This window comes from Pistacia vera, unplaced genomic scaffold (genome assembly GCF_008641045.1).
Source record: "Pistacia vera cultivar Batoury unplaced genomic scaffold, PisVer_v2 Contig987, whole genome shotgun sequence".
Classification (NCBI taxonomy): Eukaryota; Viridiplantae; Streptophyta; class Magnoliopsida; order Sapindales; family Anacardiaceae; genus Pistacia; species Pistacia vera.
In genome coordinates, this window is record NW_022196875.1 from 1 (window position 1) to 15,971 (window position 15,971).

Genomic DNA, 15,971 nt, shown 5'->3' on the forward strand with positions numbered 1-15,971 from the left:
AACACTCGAACCATTGAAGTTTTGGATTTACTCAATAATACTAGCTAAACCATTAAAGTGTACCAAAGTTATACATGCATATTATAGCGACTCATAGTTTAGGACTCATGCATGTGCCAATAAAGAATTGAGCCTATGTTAAAACACTGTTAATACATGCATGTATTTACATTTCACACTTTGAGGTCGTTCCAGTATATTTAAAGTTCACACCTTTAGGTCGTCTCAATATATCTATAATTTACACCTTAAAGTTATCCCAGTTTATTTGTAGTTCACACCTTGAGGTCATCGTAATATATTTACAATTTATATCTTGATGTTGTCCAGTGTATCTATAATTCACACCTTGAAGTCGTTCTATTATATTTAGTTATTTACAGTTCACATCTTCAAGTTGTCCTAGCGAATTTACAGTTCACACGTTGAGATCGTCCATTCCAGATTAATGCTCTAGGGGAAATAATACTTTACTACTACTTACAGAGAGAGAGAGAGAGAGAGAGAGAGAGAGAGAGAGACCTCAAAAGCAAACAGGTTGAGGCCAAGGATTGCCACCCTGATGCAAATAAAGAAAGCCACGGCACGTGATAAGGTGACCTTACGAAGCTGTTTGAATAGTCTTTGTAATCAGGCAAGTTTATTAGTTAATCTACTGAGTTGAAGCCCCTCTCTAATAGTCTTTGCATTGGCTCTCAGTTATTTTCCCATTTTCTCTCTTGTTTTAAAAAGCCACCAACACTCCATGTGCATCATCTTCCCTACCCTTTCTTCTTCCTTCTTTTTTCCAAGCAAAGAATCTCTCTTTTATCTCCAAACAGAAGAAAGAGAGTCTTGCACTTCTAATCATGGACCTGATCTTCTGGCATTCCATGTGCTTCAATCACTTCACCCCACTTCCCACTATTTTACTTCCCCTCCTTTTAACCATTCTTTAACCTCTCCTCTTTAATATATATAACGCCATCCAGGCACTCGTTACGTCTCCTGACTAGGTGTCATCCTTATTATTATTATTATTATTTTCACAAAATAAGTTTTCTTGTATCGTTGAGGCTCTCAAAATGAACAGTCCAACACCTTGCAGCAGGTCCTGGTGAGTATACATATATCTATGCTTTTTAGTACTGTTTTGGGTTTTCATTCTTACTTTGCTTTGGAATTTGTGAAGGTCTATAAGTGAAGGTTCATTGAAAAGATATGTGCACTTTGCAAGCGAGAGTTGCATACAGGAGTTGCTATCAGCTTCAGACTCAAACAGGTTTGGAAATGGAAATGATGGTTGGAAAATTTTTACTCTTGACAATGGAGTTGAAATTTCCAAAAGAAGATCAGGGTCATTTCACACTTTTAGAAGCAGGTGGCTGCTGAAATCAGTCTCTCCCCAGCAATTCATCACCGTTGCAAATGCCATAGATGCTGCCAAGGTGACCAATTCATGCCCTTACTTATGAAAATTAATCAATGAAGGCTATTAATTTGTGGAGCTATATAAATATTGAAAAAAATAATAATAAAAAAGAATTAATCTGTCTGGTGGATATTGGTTATAGTACAATTTTAGTTACATATAGATACAAAGTGAGTTGGATTATGGTCCAAGGCCTTGAAAAGATGAGTTTTGTCCTTAGCATTTATGTGATTCATTTTTTTTATGTTTAGTTGTCTTTATAAGCATGACAAAATATACAGCTACGTTGATTCCATTGTGCAAAAATATTTATGGCATTTGATTTGTTTTGTATTAGCTCTTGGAATTATTCACAATCACAGTATGTTACAGGGATAACGCTTCTTATTCATCTGAACCATTATATCATAATTTAACTGATTTCTGGATTATTATTCAAGGGTCCAGATGAGGAAAATTTTAGCTTTATCAAAATATTCTTTTAACAAAGGAGTAATTTTTTTTTGGACCAGCAATGGGATGGTGATCTAGTGGAAGCAAAGTACATAAAAGATCTTGAAGATAATCTCAGTATAATTCGTCTCAGATTCGGGGAGAACTCGAAACCTCTTTTCAGAAACAGAGAATTCATCGTCTATGAACGACGCGAAACGATGGAAGATGGCACTCTTGTAAGGACTAGACGCAGAATTTTAGTGCTTGATCATACAAACAAGATTGGAATAATGTTAAGGATTTAATTAGAGTGTGCTGAAATTGGGGGTTGCAGGTGGTTGCAGTAGCTTCACTGCCAAAAGAGATAGCTGCTGGATTGCATCTAAAGCAAAACAATGCAATAAGGGGACTTTTGCTTCAATCAGGATGGGTTGTGGAGAAGCTTGAAGATGACTCATGTATGGTCACTTATGTTGTTCAGGTATTAATAATTTAACCGAGCTTCATTAAATGATAATTGAGTTCATTGTGCTCGACATATTGATGACATTATTATTCGGTGTACTGATTTGTTGAGTACCATCAAACGCTATGCTGAAAAAAGATACAAGTAAGAGCGTTCAACAACACTCAACAATCATGTTATCGAATCTGTCAAACATCCTTTACTCAATAGTAAAGATACTGTTAAAAATACCACAAATTAAACGATTATTTTCAACTATTTTGTTTTTATTTGTCTAATGTGCTCGACACATTTGATGACATGATTGTTAAGGTGTATTGAACACCACAAAACGCTATGCTAAAAGAAGATATAAGAGTGAGCACTCGACAACGCTCAACAGTTATGTCATCGAGCATGTCGATCAAAAATCTAACTTAGTGGTAATTAATTAAACCAAAAGTTCTAATTTTCATTTTTTTTTTTTTTTTTCAGTTAGATCCTGCAGGATGGGTGCCAAAGTGCTTTGTGAATCGGCTAAACACAAAACTGGTTATGATCATTGAAAACCTTAGGACGCTAGCAGAAGCTTGTCCAACAAATGGAGTGACTGTGAGTACACAAGAATGAAACTCTCTGTAAAGTTGTGAAAAATTTCAAGATATAGTAATGTTGATAGTGATGAAAATGATTGAAACTCTCTCTATTAATTTCTCTCCAAGTTCTACCGACTTGGAATTATGCTTTGCTGGTATAAGTTAAGTGTGGTCCTAATTAATATTAATTATCATTAAACTCAACATGGTGAAGATCAAAATTAATGAATAATTTTAATATTTCAACTTCCATGTGTGAGTTGTAAAGCTGTCTATTTTATGTTGAAGATAAAGAATTGTGGTCAAACTGGGCTCTGAAGATTTTAATGTGTTGAAGGATCTGATCCCAAATTGTTAAATGACCCTGCCATTTTGCCTGAGATATGCTGAGATTATCTCACCGAACACTATCCGTTTTAATGATCTTTCAGTAAGTGGACCTTCTGATTTGGATCATGCATCATCCACGGCCCAAAAATTAGGATTCTCGTCTGAAATGAGAAATTGATTGAATTTTTATCGTTTTGTATTAGATGCCCTCATCAACATCATCTAAGAAGGTTTTGATCTTAATAAACGTGAGCATGAACATTTGTGAGAGAGACGATACTTTTATCTCAAGTTGGATTGCTTGAATCTGATAGAAGAATGACAGCAGAAATGAAACTTACCAAAGTTCTGAGGAGCAAGTGATTAATGGAACATATAATAATAAAATTAAATTTCATGATGTGAACTTTCCATTGAAACATGACATGTGACAACAGCCAACATGGAGGAGGCAAGCTGCCTGCTTGATTGCTTGAAATGCAATGAAGAAATCTATATCCTTAACTGGTTTTTATATTTATTAACCATTTACTATTGGTGCCCATCTGCATTGAAAATATATAAATTTTTTCTTGCCTGGTTCCAATGTGTCAACCCTTATTATCATATTACAATAAATAAATGCAAAAATCCCACAACTAGGGTTATGATCTTGATGACTATTGCAACTAACATCTTAATGACAAGCTGGATCTTTCACTAGAATGAATGGCTGAAATTCAAGGTTTGCCTTATCAAGTTCAGATCTTGTAAAATTTTCAGGTGCAGATTTAAAGTTTGATCTGTAAAAAATAAGTGTACGTAAAATCGTCTATAACACTCTCGGCCTCGGCTTTAACTAAGTAAATATTGTCCGATTAAGTTTAGACCACTAAGAATTTGTTTATGAGTTTCATGTAAGATCGGAAACACTTAATTTTCAGTCACAATTTTAGTGAGATCCAAAGTACATAGGAAATGACTTGCTTGTAAAATCATCAAGAGAAAAGAAGATATTTTCTTGAGGTGAGAACTTTTCACTCAGTCAAATGCCTTGCATATCAGACTTAGAATAGTATATTTGTCTCATCAGCTTCTTTTATTTTTTAAACCTTGACCAAATAACGAAAATTTTTAAGCAGATAAAGGAAAAAAAGTTCCAAAGTATGTCCTTATAAATTTGTTTTTAGGACTTCATCAAGTGTTCATTTAAAACACAGTTTGCTTAATTACGAGAACCTAAACTTTATAAATTGAATCTCAGACTCATTTGTTAACGATGTGAAATGTGACAAAGAATTAAAACATACAGACATGCAGAAGAAGAAAGATTGTTGCATTCTACAGAGCTTGGCAACTGGCAGAAATGAACTAAAATGCTGCAGTAGCCAGTCACTGAAGATGAGAAGAGTCAAGATCCGAAGAGTGTGCAAAGTTGACATTGTATTGCTTTGCAGTTCTGTAATAAAGTTCTTGAACGTCCCAACCGGCGAATAACAATGGCCAAAGTCCCTTTTGAACATGAACTTCTGCCTTTCTCTTCACTTATCATTCCCTTTATAACCTTCAAACTTACTTCATTCAATTCAATCTCTTTCTTGAGCACAAGATGGGAAATGGAGCTCATGACGATTATGCTAAAAAGCAGGCACAACAACTGTTGATATTAGAGGATGCAATTGGACCTATAATAGCCACGGTTCCACCTGATAAAAATACAGTAGTCACATGAAGACGATGAGGCCATTCTGTTGAGTCTGTTGAGGCCATTTTGTTATGCATTCGCCAGCTATTATTATTCCTTTCTAGCTGTAATTATTCCTTTATTTGTTTTACTGTTATTTGCAATCTATAAATAGTTGTACGCACTGTATACAAAAACACAAAAAAGATATTCAAACTTGGATCATTCCATTTTCAGCTTTCCACTGTTTCCATTTTCTTTGCACTCTGTTTTTGCTGCGCTACTCTCAACATGGTATCAGAGCCATGACAGATACACCTTTCGACTCTTAAACCAACAATCCCACAATACCTTCCAATTCCCAAACCAACCCACAAAATCCTGCCAACCCCTATTTTGTCCAACCTGGTGAAGGCGCATCTTCTCCATTGGTTCCAGATTTGCTTACAACTGAAAATTATGTGGTCTGGGCAATAACAATGAGTCGTGCCCTCAATATCAAAAACAAAATTGGTTTTATCGATGGCTTAATCTCTAAACCCTCAAAAACTGTCGATCCCTTGTATGCACCTTGGGAACGATGTAATGATATGGTGATAGCTTGGATTCAACATTCGATTGCCTTAGAACACAGATCAAGCATAGCTCATGCCGAACTGCGAAGGATGTTTGGAACGATCTTCTTGAGCGATTCTCGATTCAAAATGCTCCAAGAATTTTTCAGCTCACCAAGTCCATCTCGGCACTTACACAAGATGATGTTTCGGTTAGCCAATACTACAACCGATTGAAAAGTTTATGGGATGAACTAGAGATCTATTAACCAATGCCACCATGTTCATGTGGTGCAGTCAAGACCCTAATGGAATATAATCACAGAAGCAGGGTTATGCAATTTCTTATGGGATTACATGACTCATTTGATGCTATTCGCGCCCAAATACTCCTCTATGATCCTCTCCTAGCACTAAATCGTGTTCTATCTCTTGTCCAACAGGAAGAAAGAAGACGCCAACTTCACTCCCCTTCTGCTCCGATTACAATGGCGGCAAAAGGACCCAACCAACGAAGTCATTCTTCCTTACGCAAGGATCAATTATTCTGTTCCCACTACAACATTTCAGGCCATTCACTAGAACGATGCTTCAAAGCCAACCCCAATCTTCCCGTATGGTCACATTGCAACATACCAGGCCATACCAAAGATAAATGCTACAAGCTCAACATCTTTCCTTCAGGTCATAGAAACAACTCCAGATCTAAATCCTATGCTAATCAATCTTCACTTGAACATGAACAAATCGGCAATGGACCACCTATTGCTCAAGAGCAATACAACCAGCTCATTGCCTTGCTCCAATCCTCTCAGTCTCCAACAGTTACCTTTGCAGCAAACCATGCTTGTTCAAGTTCCTCAATCACCGAAATTTCCCCTGTCTCTGGTATTCACTCTTGCCATTTCACACACACATCACACACCCTCACAAAATCATTTTCCTCTTGGATAATTGATACTGGAACTATAGATCACATGATCTGTAGCCCCCATCTTTTCACACATAACGTGTCTTTTGTTTCCCACACCATCAAACTTCCAAATGGCACCACCACATTGGCCACGCATGTGGGTGATATTCATCTCTCTGATCATATCGTTCTCAAGCATGTGCTATGCGTGCCAGCCTTCTCCTTTAATTTGCTCTCAGCTAAATCTTTAACTACACATTCCAATTATTGTCTCATATTTTTTTCTAACTCTTGCTACATACAGGACCTTTCATCTTGGAAGACGACTGGCATGGGGACAATGCATAATGACCTTTACCATCTTCAACCTTCAACACCAACTCCCAACGCTTTACAAATGTTTCTTTCTAATTCCTGATCTAGCTACTTTAACACCACCAGTACTTCAAAGTTTGATGATTACACATTATGGCATTACAAACTCGGACATAGTTCCATGATATAACATGTATTAAATGAAATTCAAAGATCAAATTCAAGGCCTACGAGTTTATCTCAATTCTCTTGTGTGAAATTTGTCCACTCGCCAAGCAACATAAACTTTCATTTCCTCAGTCTAACACCACGGTTACCAAGCCTTTTGATTTAATTTCAGCAGATATTTGGGGACCAAATTCCACACAAGCCTACAATGGCACCCGTTACTTTCTTACAATAGTAGATCAGTTTACCAAATGCACTAGGATCTATTTGTTGCAAAACAAATCAGAAGCTCGAACTTCAATCCAAAATTCCTTTTCCCTTATATCCATGCAATTCAACACCCAAATCAAAATAATCAGAACTAATAACGGTGCCAAATTTCATATGCCAAAATTTTACAATTCCAAAGGCACAATTTATCAACTGACCTGTGTTGCCACTACACAAAAAAAGGCCCTCGCTGAGCGAAAACATCAGCATATATTGAACGTCGCTAGAGCCTTAAAATTTCAATCAGGACTTTCTATGCGATATTGGATAGAATTTGTTATCACTACCATCTATTTGATCAACCGAACACCCTCTCCTAATCTGCACTACCAATCACCTTTTGAAAAACTCTACAACCAAAAACCCACATATTCCCATCTCAAAACATTCGGTTGCCTCTGTTTTGCGTCTTTACTAAACCATGGCGGCTCCAAATTTGAAACCCGAGCTAGAAAATGCTTATTCATTGGCTACCCATAAGGAGTCAAAGGATACAAGCTCCTTGACACTACCACCAACTAGATTTTCCTTTCCCGTGATGTGGTATTCCACGAACACATCTTTCCTCTCGAACAAACACCTCATTCGAAACCCCATTTGGCTACTTTCCCCACTGACCACCTCAATCAAACACCTCTTATGCATACAGATTTTCGTGAAGTCCCTCACCAGGAAGATCATATCCCTTCCCCTACCTCCATCGACAACAGTCACATTACCAACCTCACCAATAACACTCCCTCGCCAACCCCATAACGGTTAACCAGAATTAGAACCGCCCCGGCATATCTCAAGGATTTTCACTGCAATGCATTGTCTTCATTGACATTGAACTCCAAGTTGGAAGCCACTAGATCTCTGTCTCACACAGGTTTGCATAACCCATATCCCTTATCATCTTGCAAGTTTTTATCTCCATCATTTAGAGCATTTACCACTTCCATCTCCATCCATACCGAACCCAAGTCACACATTCAAGCTCTCAAAGACCCTATATGGCGTGAGGCGATGGAGCAGGAACTCATTGCTTTAGAGACTAATGAAACATGGTCCACCGTTGACTTACCCCCTGGCAAGAAACTGATTGATTGCAAATGGATTTTTCGCTACAAATTCAAAGCTGACGGATCTGTTGAACGTGCTAAAGCACGCTCGGTGGCAAAGGGCTTCACTTAGCGTGAAGGAATAGATTTTCACGATACTTTTTCCCCCATTGCAAAGATGATTTTCATTCGCACCTTGCTTGCTATAGTTGCCATAAAAGGATGGGATTGGCAGCAGTTGGACATTAATAACGTATTTCTATACAGAGACCTTGGTGAGGAATTATACATACGGCTTCCTCTCGGTCTAGCTTCCTCAAAAGAGAATCAAGTTTGTAAATTGAGAAAAAGAATTTATGGTCTTCGACAGGCATCACGACAGTGGAACACAAAACTTTCAACTTCATTGGCCGAGTTTGGCTTTGTGCAATCTAAGTTAGACTATAGTTTATTCATCAAACACACAGCTTCTTCCTTTACAGCTCTATTGGTCTACATAGATGACATTATTGTCATGAGTTCAGATCAGACTTCCACCGATGAGGTCAATAAATTTTTGTCTACCAAATTCAGAATCAAGAACCTGGGCTCACTTAAATATTTTCCTAGCATGGAAACAGCTTGCTCAAAGGATGGAATCCAAATTTGTCAGCGCAAGTACACCCTGGATATACTTTCTGAGACTAGTTGACTTGTTGCCTGACCTTCCCCTTTGCTAATGGAACCGAATATCAAACTCTAGAAAGACCAAGGTGATGTGTTTCATGATCCTACTCAGTATTGAAAATTGGTTGGCAAGCTCCTCTACCTGACCAATACATGGCCTGACCTCAGTTACAATGTCAATCTTCTGAGTCAGTTCTTAGAGACCCCATAAGTACCCCATTATAATGCCCTTCTCAAAGTTCTTTGGTATCTTCCAGGCCAAGGTTTATTTTTTCTTGCCACCTCTTCATTAAAACTCACTGCCTACTCCGATGCCAATTGGGCAAATTGTCTTGACACTAAGAGATCGACGACTGGGTTTTGTGTGTTTATTGGCAAGTCTCTTGTTGCCTGGAAATCAAAAAAGCAACACACAGTTTCACAATCCTCAGTCGAGTCGGAATATAGGGCCATGGCGGCTGTCGTGTGTGAAATCACATGGCTTCAGTATTTTCTCCAAGACCTTTGTGTTACCATTTCTGATCCAGCCACCTTATATTGTGACAACTTAGCCGCGCTACATATAGCTACCAACCCCGTGTTCCATGAGCACACCAAGCACATCGAGCTGGATTACTATCTTGTTCGTGACAATGTCTTGGCTGGGCATGTTGCCATTGCCCATGTTTCTTCTTCTGAGCAGTTGGCTGATCTCTTCACCAAGCCCCTGCATGCTCCGACACTCACGCGACTATTGTCCAAGATGGGAGTACTGAATATATACTCTCCATCTTGCGGGGGGATGTTGAGATTAGAGGATGCAATTGGACCTACAATAGCCACAGTTCCACCTGATAAAAATACAGCAGTCACATGAAGACGATGAGGCCATTCTGTTGAGTCTGTTGAGGCCATTTTGTTATGCATTCGCTAGCTGTTATTATTCCTTTCCAGCTGTAATTATTCCTTTATTTGTTTTAGTGTTATTTATAATCTATAAACAGTTGTAAGCACTGTCTGTAAGCACTGTATACAAAAACACAGAAAAGATATTCAGACTTGGATCATTCCATTTTCAGCTTTCCACTGTTTCCATTTTCTTTGCACTCTGTCTTTGTTGCGCTACTCTTAACAACAACAACAGCCCCATAACAAGTACAAGCTCAAGATTCTTTTGCTTGTTATTGTTACAAATCTTCTCACAATCTACATCTTCTACGGCTCTTCTTTGAATTTGAATTTAAATTTAATTGGGCATAACAACCATTTGTCTCTCCCTCTTTGGGACTCTCCCACTCTTGTGCATGAGCTTAACTCTACTAAATTTGAGTTTGTAGCTAGTCATTCGTTCTTTGAATTTGAATTTAACTGGGCACAGCAACCATTTGTCTCTCTCTCTTTGGGACTCTCCCACTTTTGTGCATGAGCTCAACTCTACTAAATTTGAGTTTGCAGCCAGTCATTCCTTCAGTGTTGAGTTGCAGCAGCAGCTTAACTCTACTAATTTGCTGGTAGAGGCCTTGTTGATTAAGCTTACAAGAGAACATGAACGCTTGACTCAAAAGGTAGCGAGTGTGCCTGGTGAGAAGTTCAATGCTAACTTGAGCATTAGATTGTCTAATGAAGTGAGGGCTACATTAGGCCCTCACAAGCTTCTCTTAGGAAAGTCTCCAACGACGGGATTGGATGAAGTAATCGTGCCGGTTGGGGCAGGCTACTTCAAGTTCAAGGGGAGTTGGTTCAGTATATGACATATGAGATTGGTAGGGAGTGTCCTGCGGATGATGTATTTGCGCAGAGGCTTTTGCTTAAACGATGTGAACGGTTGCCTCGCCGGAGATGCCATCCAAAGTCCACCTCTGAATTATGTTGAGCCAACACCATTTCCAGAAAGTCTCAGGGCAAAAGCACCTAACACCAGCATCATTTGGGATCCTTACTCCTGTAAAAGCTACTAGTGCCTGATCGACAGAAACAATGCACCAGGGGTCTTTGATTGCAAAGATTGTTTTGACTTGCAGGACAGAGAGACGAATAGATGGCTCTTTGACAAAGGCCTGTGTTATTTTTAAACCCAACTCAAACCTAAGAGGATTCACTACCAAACATTTCTAGCACATCCAACACACGAATCAAATAGAGAAGAAAACAAGAACACAAAGATTTTTACGAAAACAAGAACACAAAGATTTTTACCGTGGTTCGCTTATTCCAATGGAATAAACTACATTCACGTTGAGTTCCAAGTAATTTGGGGCTCACTGCGCTATAAGGATCAAGAACATACAACTTACAAGCCAATCAACACAAAAATACCCAAATCTCTCACTTACACAATATACCCTCAAATCAACCTATAATCGCAACCCAAATAAACTACCTATATACAGTGTCTCTACCCGAAGAAAAGCCATATTCTTCTACCCACAATTTACACCGATTGTGACTCGATTACAAGATTTGAAGAGAGCCTAAAAAACTTAAGAACCCTAACAGAGTCGAATAACACGAGAGAGGAAGTTGTTCTACAGTTCAGATTTCTCAATACTCAGTCTTATATAGTTTGACTTGCTAGACTACTGAAGGCTGTTGGATCATGCTGGAATCAACGGTTGAGATTACCTACTTAAGTGAACTCCAAAACGGCAGCGTATAAACAGAATCAAAACGTCATCGTTTAAAGCTTCACTCAATAGCCTGGACTATGGCATTGATCAAGTTTTGAACATGAAACCTCGAGGGACAATCCGAATTGGACTTGATATAAGAGGAGGATATGGTACATTTGTTGCTAGAATGAGAGAGAGAAATGTGACAATCATCACAACTTCAATGAATTTTGATGGTCCATTCAACAGCTTCATTGCTTCAAGAGGCTTGATTCCAATGCATGTTAGTGTTTTCCGGAGGCTTTTTTTTTTTTTCAGAAAACACACTGGATATAATACATTTGATGCACGTTCTAGCAACTGGATCACAGATGCCATGCTTGAGTTCACACTCTTTGACATTTATTGAGTGCTAAGGCCAGGAAGGCTCTTCTGGCTTGATCATTTCTTTTGCTATGGACCACAGCTCAACGAAACTTATGTTCCAATGTTCGATAGCATTGGATTCAGGAAACTCAGATGGAATATTGGTATGAAGCTTGATCACGGAATTGACAAGAATGAATGGTACTTTTCAGCTCTGCTGCAGAAACCAATTACCTAAGGTATGCATTTGTATACCATTTTTGTGCAAGATGGTCACTCTCTGTGTAACAAAGGCAAGAGACTTCAATACACATTTTTAATGGTTTTTGTATAATGTATTATATAGTTTATTATGGTGCATGTTACAAATGAATTCAGATATGTGTTCCCTCTTCTCCTAGGAAGAAAGAAACAGAGAAATGGAAAGTTTACGACAAAAGAATCGAAAAATGGAATAGGAGAATTATATTTTCAATAATAGAAAACATTCAATTTAATCAAAAGATGTTGAAATATTGGCATATCAGGTACCAAAAGACCAGGTCAAAATCAGTTGGAATAACTGCAGATTGTAGCAGACTTATTCATCAATCTACGTATATGATTTTGCTTGATTTTAGCTATAATTTGTTTATGATTTTTCAACTGTAACAACCCTTGATCTTTGCATCTAACTTAGGCTAATTTGTTATCTCAAACATGTATAAATAGCTTGATGTGGATGAAGGAAATAAGAACAGTTTTTCAGCTTCAATTCATTTGCTTCACATTATATTAGCTTTGCCTATTGTTTACATTCAATCTGTAAACACTCTTAACTTTAGCAAAGCAACATTAACTACCCAGAAATTCCAACATCTGGTATCAGATCTCTATTGGTCTTATAGGACTTGTCAAAACCAACAAAGCACAAACATAACTTCACTCAAGCAAATGGCCAGCAACAGTCTTTCCTTGGTGACACCTCAAGTCTTCACTGGTGAGAAATACACCATTTGGTCAGTGAAGATGCAAATGTACTTAGAGGCTTTTGACCTTTGGGAAGTTGTAACTGAAGATAGACTTGTTCCTCTACTTCCCAGAGATCCAACTCTAGTTTAAATCAAGGCCAACCTAAGGAAAAAACCAAAAGATCCAAGGCAAAAATAGTAATCCAGAATTCAGTTTTTGATTCTGATTCTGTCTTTGGTAAGATAATGACATGTAAAACTGCAAAGCAAGCTTGGGATAAGCTTAAGATGGAGTATCAAGGCAATGAAAGAATAGACAAATGAAGGTGTTGAGTCTAAAAAGAGAATTTGAAGCTCTCATCATGCAGGAAGATGAAACCATTACTAAGTATTCAGATAGAATATCCTCGATAGCCAATCAAATCAAGTTGTTTGGAGAAGACTTGCCTGATAGCAAGATTGTAGATAAGGTACTTATAACAGTACTAGAAAGACTTGAATCAAAGATTTCTTCTTTAGAAGAATCCATAGATCTCTCAGCCATATCACTTGAAGAGTAGTGCACTTCAAATACAAGAAAGAAGTAGGGCTTTCAGACATGATAGAGTTATAGAATGAGCCTTTCAAATACAACATTCTGTCAATAGCAGAAGACATCCACGAAACAAAGATGAATATGAAGAGAAGAACAATAAAGAAGGGCTACAGCTGAAGAAATTTCCATCTTGCACACATTACAAGAAGACTACACATCCAAAAAGAAATTGCTAGTAGAGACCAGATGTGATATGTAACAACTGTAAGCAACTAGGACACATCTCCAAAGTGTGCAAGTATGAAAACAAAGGCCCTCAAAATAATCAACAAGCACAGGCTGTAGAAGTTGAAATTCAAAAGGAGCAACTCTTTGTAGTCTCATGCTCACAAAACACTAACAGCTACAACACTTGGCTTATCGATAGTGACTACACACATCACAAGACTTTCAATGCAAGTCTATTTAAAGAGGTTAATGAATATTACCTTTCCACTGTAAAAATTGGCAATGGAGATCTTATGCAAGTAGAGAGAAAAGGCACAATTGCTGCCACAACACACAAGGGTGCCAAATTGATCTCTGATGTTTTGTATATGCCCAATCTCAGCCAAAACCTTTTAAGTGTTGGTCAAATGCTTGAAAAAGATTATTCTTTAGAGTTCAAGAATAATTTATGCACTATATTTAATGGTGCTAAATTGTTGAGTGTCAAGATGAAAGGGAAAACATTTACCCTTGACTAGGATGAAGGAGAGTTTGCCAACTCTGGAATAGAAGCTGGAGACATGAATGTGAAGAAAGTAAGATCCTCGCTTGATTCTCTGATATCTTCCTTTAATATGCGAATCACAGAGTTACAGGAACTCGTAATCGCCCAAGTAAAAGCGATGGAGCTGCAAATACAAGCGCTCAAGGACCGATTGAATAATGAGACCAATGCTATTCCTAAAGCTAAAAGACTTATAGATGCATCACTACGGCAGCAGAAGATACTGAAGAACATGTTTGTCCATGTTTCCTCATATTTGCCTCAGAGAATGACCATGTTGGATTTGGATACTACTAGATGTTTGCTTCCAGAAGACCCTAAACTACTTAATGGTGGGTCACTAAAACCAGACGATCCAACAGTAATACCCAAGGAGGAAAAGAGTCGTGGCTCTCCACTATTATGGTACATAACTTCCAATGAACTAGATTCTCTATCCTCATATATGAGAGGAAGGCTCACACTTGAGAAAGTTAATGCAACAATCAATGACATGGCAACATATGCAGAAGAAAATGCCCAACTTATTTTAGCCACAAAGAAGAAGCTAGAGGAGAACCTCTGGGAAAGAGCCCTAGAGTTGAGAGATATTACAACAACAGAACTAGTTAAAAGGAAACATTTCTTCCTTGAAACTGACATGAAAGGACTAGCATTGAAGTTTGACAACACTGAAAAAGCAATACTCACTGTCCTTCGTCACCTAGATGCCAAAGAGGAGTGTCAAAAATTAGTGCAACTTAAGGTACGACACTTAGTGGAATAGGTCTTTAAATAGCTGATGTGATTGAGATGAAGTACGCATTCTTCTCACCAAGATTTTTTATTGTATTTCTCATTTCAATAAAAGTTATTATTAACTTTCTCTTGACTTTCTCTCTTTATTTTATTCTTCTTTTTATTTTATGGTATCAAAGCCAGCGGGAAGGTCATTCTTTTGTCTTGTCTATCAAGCTTGTCTTGTTGCAGGAATTTGAAAGTTGTGAAAAGAAAGTTTTGCTTGTTTGCAGCAATAAAGGTAGCAAACGGGGGAAATACTCAGTACGGGATGGAGAAGCTTGTAGGCAATAATAACTACAAGTACTGGAGAATGTGTATGGAGGCGTATCTTCAAGGTCAGGATTTGTGGGAATTAGTTACTGGTGCTGATGCAGGGATTCCTACTTATATTCTTGAGCATGTCGAATCACAAAGGAAAGGGAAAATCAAGTGGCAACACTCTTTTTGCTTTGAGGACATATATCAGCAAAGAGTTTATTGATTATGTTCGTGATGTTAGCTCTCCAAAAGAAGTCTAGGACACGCTTGAGAAGTTGTGTACTAAGAAGAATACAGCAAGGTTGCAACTATTAGAGAATGAGTTGGGAATGTTAAAACAAGGAGGTATGTCAATTTCAGAATACTTTTTATGAGTTAAAAGTATTTGTGCTGAAATTTCAGAGATAGATACAGATGACAAGATTAGTGAAGCGTGTCTACGTCGGTATCTTGTCGGTGGATTGAGAAAGGAGTATAGACCTTTCGTCATCTCTCTTCAAGGGTGGTCACAACGGCCTTCTGTAGAGGAGTTAGAGAACTTGCTCTCTAATCAAGAAGCTTTGGCTAAACAAATGGCAAAAAAATTTGAATCTGATGCTGTTCTCTTCTCAAAGGGGAAGCCAAACAATAAGAATACATCAGCCTAGAATAAGACTACTGAAGAAGACTCAAGTGCAGAGAAAGGTGGCAATTCACAAAGTAAGAAATCTATCACATGTTTCAGATGCGGGAAAACTGGGCATATCAAGAGAAATTGTCACGTGAAGATTTCCAAAGCTAATGTTGCATGTGCAAGTGAAGGAGATGATCAACTCAAATGGGAGCAATGTTTTACTATTGAAGAAGTTGAAGAAAAGTCAGTCCAAACTCTTGTTAATTATGTCAACAGCGACAAAGAGGAGTGGATCATTAA

General features: G+C 38.0%; 2 protein-coding genes and 1 pseudogene across 2 annotated transcripts; all 3 read left to right on the forward strand.

Annotated features, from left to right (window-relative positions):
* The first annotated feature begins 1,062 nt into the window (after positions 1-1,062).
* LOC116121473 lies at positions 1,063-2,890 on the forward strand. The gene is made up of 5 exons (XM_031407427.1): positions 1,063-1,096; positions 1,172-1,427; positions 1,924-2,082; positions 2,181-2,327; positions 2,791-2,890. The coding sequence occupies exons 1-5, from the start codon at positions 1,065-1,067 to the stop codon at positions 2,821-2,823; spliced, it is 627 nt and encodes a 208-aa protein (XP_031263287.1). The 5' UTR covers positions 1,063-1,064; the 3' UTR covers positions 2,824-2,890.
* Positions 2,891-9,260: 6,370 nt separating this feature from the next.
* Positions 9,261-12,001, forward strand: LOC116121474 (annotated as a pseudogene).
* A 2,035-nt stretch (positions 12,002-14,036) lies between these two features.
* Positions 14,037-15,705, forward strand: LOC116121475 (spindle and kinetochore-associated protein 1 homolog). The gene is made up of 3 exons (XM_031407429.1): positions 14,037-14,740; positions 14,990-15,135; positions 15,461-15,705. Exons 1-3 carry the CDS (start codon positions 14,037-14,039, stop codon positions 15,703-15,705), a joined length of 1,095 nt encoding a protein of 364 aa, XP_031263289.1.
* The last annotated feature ends 266 nt before the right edge of the window (positions 15,706-15,971 follow it).